The following is a 5098-nucleotide window of genomic DNA, read 5'->3' as shown; positions in this document are numbered from 1 at the left end:
CATCTCTTTGGTTCAGCTGGTTAATTCTCAAAACGTCCCAGATACTGAATATGGGACTAGATTGCTGTCTTGACAGGCTTTTCTCTTCTTTTCAATGTTTTCATGTTCTCTTCTTTTCAATGTTTTCATGTTCGTAGGCTTAGCAATCAGATTACCCATGAACTGTCTAAGCTTGCTAAGTTTTCTTTAGATGTTTCTCTTTGGATGGAGTAGGTTCCTTCTTTTATTCATCCTTTGGTTTTGTTGGATTATTCCCTTTAATGAAAGCTATTTTCTCTTCTTAAAAAAAAATCCAATAACCATATTAATTAACGACAATATTTTCTATTATATTAATCGATCTTTCCATTTTCTATTTAATAAAAAAATTATCAAAAAGTCTTATTTTCTATTTAATAAACAAATTATCAAAAAGTCTTATGAAATTACAGAGGAAAAATCTGTGGTAAAAAATATGTTCAATTACTTAATTTATTTTATATTTAACAAATGTATATTATTTTCTTATTATTATTACTTCAGCAGTAATTAATATCATAAAAAAACTAAAATAAAAAAGATGAAATGATTTTATGGCCATAATTTAAAATGCATAAAAAAAGACAACTAAAATTTTTTTAAAAAATGAGATGAAAATACCGATTCCCATCCCATAAACTTTCAGTACGAAACTATTAAATTAATATCGCTCAAATTTTGACTTTGGAGACAGAAACTCAAAACCAAACTATTAAATTAATATCCATCGAAATAGAAAATTCAAGACCATTTTCAAAAATGGATCGGAATTCCCGCTGTCCGACCGCATACACTTGGCAAATTCACAGCAACTCTAGCTATTGGAATAAACCTCATATTTTGAAGGAGTGAAACAGAAAGAAAAGCCAAGAATTAACAACAAAGAAAAGGACACAATTTATCCACATTAAAAAACTTTTCCATAGGTTCAAAGCTGGGGACAAGCAAGCAAAGGCTACTTATTCATCTCTTCACAAACTTAAAAAGATCCTCATAGTAATAATAGTAACAAGCATTCCTGATAACATTGTCTCCAACGAACAGACATCATTTAGTTTTCTAGTGCTCCATGCTAATAATGCACCTCAAAGACTCTCCTTTCAACATATATTCAAATGCTTTGTTAATCTCAGAGAAAGAAACAGAGTGAGTGATGAACTTCTCCACTTCTAGCTCCTGCAGAACGAGAGAAAATAAAATTTACAACTTCGAAATATTTATAGTGGATAATGAATCTGTTTTGCAATTCGAAAAATCTTAAAAGTTACCTTTTTCATGTACTTCTCAACAACAGAAGGAAGATCGCTGCGAGGCTTGTAATTGCCAAAGAAGGTTCCTTTCAGAGTTCTCTCGTTCAACAGATTCATGGGATGAGTTTTGAATGCATCATCCTTGTTTGGGACTCCAACAAGTACAGCAACACCCCAACCCTAATAAGCAAAAGTAGTTTAAGAATTTCCATATATATATATATATATATATATATATATATATATATATTTCTCTTTTAAAAGAGTATATACTGCAAGTAAGCTAGGGGAAGTGCTTACATCATGAACACATTCAAATGCTGAGATCATGGCTTGGATACTTCCAGTGCATTCCACGCTCCGATCAACTCCCCCATCAGTCATTTCAGCAATTACCTAAATAAAAATTAAATTAATTGCAACATCAATACTTTGAACTCTTTTTAATAAGAAGATAATCACATTTATAAAATCAGCTTTCAACATTCAAACAAGTTTTCACGCAAAAAATTAAGGATTCCATGTTTTGGGTTTGTGGTACTAGTATTCGATTGTACATTGTCCATAGATTATGCAATTTAAGTACCAACAATTTAATAACTCGGTATAAAATGCCGAAATAGAACCAAGATAATGATCAATTGAGCACGCAATATAACAAGATTGCATCAGAACCCACCTGTTGAACAGGCTTGTCATGATCTTTTGGATTCACAAACTCAGTAACACCAAACTTCTTGGCTGCAAGAAGACAAACAAATTAAGAATCATTGTCAATTTAAGACCAACTGGAATCGAGATAGCGAGAAAAGCATGTTTTAGGTTTAATAGTAAAGTTGTTTTTCATGTAAATTCACTCTACCATCTTCAAATCGACTGGCATTCAAATCTACACCGATTATCCTTGAAGCTCCAGACATTCTTGCCCCTTCTGCAGCCTAAAAATCACATAGAAAGAGAGCATTAACTCCTAAAGGTCCTTTTGTGGTTGCTATAGAAACCCAAACATGGAAGCAAACAAGAACAACTTACAGCAAGGCCAACAGCGCCCAATCCAAAAATTGCAACAGACTGACCCTTTTTGGGTTTCGCAACGTTCAAAGTGGCACCAAGACCTTCATCAACAAAGGCCAAATTGATCATCAAAATCATTATCAAATTAATGTAGTCAGAATTGTCCAATCTTTATTGGTAATGGGGCCGTCTAATGGCTCCAAGGCTGTGAAATTACAAATTCAAATACCAGTAAGAGCCTAATTTAGGGAAAAAATAATGTGCATCAGTTTCGGTCAAAACCTGTAGAGATTCCACAACTGAGTACACAAACTTTGTCAAGAGGAGCATCAGGGTTGATCTTGGCAACACAACCGACATGAACAACAGTGTATTCACTGAAAGTAGAGGTGCCCAGAAAGTGGTAAATGGGCTTCCCTTGGATAGAGAACCTTGATTGGCCATCAGCAAGCATAACACCTCTATCGGTATTGATTCTGAGAAGGTCACACATGTTGCTCTCTTCTGATTTACAATGGCGGCACTCCCTGCATTCTCCAGTGAACACAGGAAGGACATGGTCACCTGGTTTTAGATCAGTCACACCAGGACCAACACTCTCCACAATTCTAAGCCCCAGCAAAATGAAACAAAACTAATCAACACATATTTTATTACAAAAGCCAAATAAACAGATTGTTAGAGATATACTAACCCACTAGCTTCATGACCAAAAATGCGAGGAAATAATGGCGATTGTCCCTGCGACGTAAAAAGAACATAAACATTTAAATTTAAAGCCATAATGTGAACATATACAGCTTCTAGCTTCAAGCCTCCAACAATCAATTAAATTGGAAAAAGTGCAGATTAATATTAAATATCTGACCTTTGCCTCCCAAAAGTAAACATCAGTGTGACATAATGAGGTGAAGAGGATCTTCAAACGAACTTCGTTAGCTTGTGGTGGTGCCACCTCCACTTCTTCAATCACCAGTGGTTTCCCTGCCTCCCATGCCACCGCGGCTACAATATCCCATTTAGACATTTAGACAAACAGTTCCAGTAATATCATAACAGATCACCCATTGTAATGTAAAACGAAAAAATATATATATTAACCAGACTAGTAAAACAAGTAGAAGATCAACATCCATGGAGAGAAATAAGTACAGAAAAGAAAAAGATAAAAAATTTACCAAAAACTCAAAAGACCCAAAAACGAAAAACAATACCCCAGATTAAAAAAATTAACCACTGATAAAGCGATTAATCGAATACCTTTGCAACGAATGACCTGACCGGCTGTGCTAGACATGGTTGCTTGCAGAGATCAGAAAATTAAGATGATAGAAAAATCCACTAGATTTTGATTTCTTGAATACGGGGAGCTCTAAGTATAGAAGTTGACAAAACTACTGGGTGCTATTTATAGTGGGAATCACAAGACAAATGTACGAGAATACCATTTCTTGGCCGTCAATTTTACCAGCGGTGGCTTCGAGGAGGGAAGTTCCAGTAAACTGTATGCGTTAGTGATTGTGGGCTACTACTGTACTCCGTGGTTTTGGTTACCAGTGGCGCCTAATGTTTTCGGGAACCGCCACGTGGAACTTGCTTATTACTCTCTTTATTATGATTTTTCAAGATTTTGAATATTTCCAAGGATAAAATGGTCAAACCAAATCCCATGTAATAGTCTTACGTTGTTTCTAAAATCAAACCGTTGCTATATTAGAATCCAAAAAATTACAATAATTAAAATTTAATTTTTTTTATCATTAACATATAGATAATATGAAAACAAAGTACGTAGTTGAAAAATAATATTTTATTAATTGGACTTTTATGTTATATTTTGAATTCTTTTGATAAATAAGAAAATTTTATTATTAAATTATTAATTTGTGCATTTATTTTAAAATTTAAAAATTTAATCTGTGCAATATCAAATAGGTAGATGAATAGACTTTTTTTTCAATTTTTTTTAAATTTTTTTAAAATTTTTATTAATGTCACATGATGATTCAAAAATGGACTAAATTTCTTTTTTAATTGTAATTGAGATGCCATCATAAAAAGTGTATAAAAATATCAAATTTAAAATAAAATTATAAAACTCTTAAAGTTCTTGATATTTTAATATCTCAGGCCCTAAAAAAATATTCTAACTTCATAACGAGTAGCATGCGGTCCTTTTATTTTTGTCGCATGGGAAGATTTATTGCACACGTATTTACTCGGGGACAATGATTATTCTACTATACTAAAATTGGAAGATTTGATCATGAAATTATTAATTTTAGTGATTTAAATATTTATTTTGTAACACAAATATTTAAAGAGGAAAAAAAATAAATTGATATTTGAATTTTAGTTACATTAATATTTCAAAAATTTTTATTTTCAAAAATTAATTATTAGATCATTAACTTATGATTCAATTAACAAGTCCGCTATTTTATTTAATATAATTTTTTTTAAACTGTCAACTTATTGAGAATTAAAGTCTAAATTATAGTCAAACTAACTATAAAATCTTTTGTAAATATTTTAATATCTATTTTTGGATGAAAATAAAATCATAATTCACATAACTCAGTTGGAAAAATTTTGTTAATTTAACAATAATTTAGGATCAATTATTATTTTTTCTAATTAAAGAAGTATTATAATTATTTTCAGAAAAGACATAAAGTCAAAGCATCACATGGTTCACGGGCATGGGTAAAAGTCATGTTTTGAATTGTTTTTAATTTCCAGAATATTCGTCGTCTTTTTCCTGCTTTTTGACTTTTTAAGGAGGAAGACGAGTTCTAATTTACGAGTCACTGGAG

At 31.9% G+C, this 5098-nt stretch overlaps 1 protein-coding gene across 1 annotated transcript; it reads right to left on the bottom strand.

The window, feature by feature from the left end:
- Nucleotides 1-891: 891 nt before the first annotated feature.
- Nucleotides 892-3707, bottom strand: ADH1 (alcohol dehydrogenase 1). Its single transcript, XM_089726004.1, has 10 exons — nucleotides 3543-3707; nucleotides 3151-3287; nucleotides 2977-3023; nucleotides 2565-2890; nucleotides 2301-2383; nucleotides 2131-2206; nucleotides 1948-2009; nucleotides 1569-1664; nucleotides 1287-1448; nucleotides 892-1194 (listed from the first exon to the last, which is right to left on the bottom strand). Exons 1-10 carry the CDS (start codon nucleotides 3577-3579, stop codon nucleotides 1078-1080), a joined length of 1143 nt encoding a protein of 380 aa, XP_089582130.1. The 5' UTR covers nucleotides 3580-3707; the 3' UTR covers nucleotides 892-1077.
- Between the last annotated feature and the right edge of the window lie 1391 nt (nucleotides 3708-5098).

This window comes from Jatropha curcas, chromosome 9, assembly GCF_041381405.1.
Source record: "Jatropha curcas cultivar XTBG-Jc1 chromosome 9, XTBG_Jcur_1.0, whole genome shotgun sequence".
In the NCBI taxonomy this organism is placed as follows: Eukaryota; Viridiplantae; Streptophyta; class Magnoliopsida; order Malpighiales; family Euphorbiaceae; genus Jatropha; species Jatropha curcas.
Note: the sequence above shows the minus strand (reverse complement) of the source record. Positions and strands in the feature narration are given on the sequence as shown.

Excerpts from the sequence above, each read along its gene's own strand:
- ADH1 (XM_089726004.1), bottom strand. The coding sequence starts at position 3,579 with ATGTCTAGCACAGCCGGTCAGGTCATTCGTTGCAAAG. Across the intron at positions 3,024-3,150 it reads TTTACTTTTGGGAGGCAAAG|GGACAATCGCCATTATTTCC; the intron begins GTCAGATATTTA and ends TTTACGTCGCAG. Across the intron at positions 2,384-2,564 it reads CAGTTGTGGAATCTCTACAG|GTCTTGGTGCCACTTTGAAC; the intron begins GTTTTGACCGAA and ends TTGTTGATGAAG.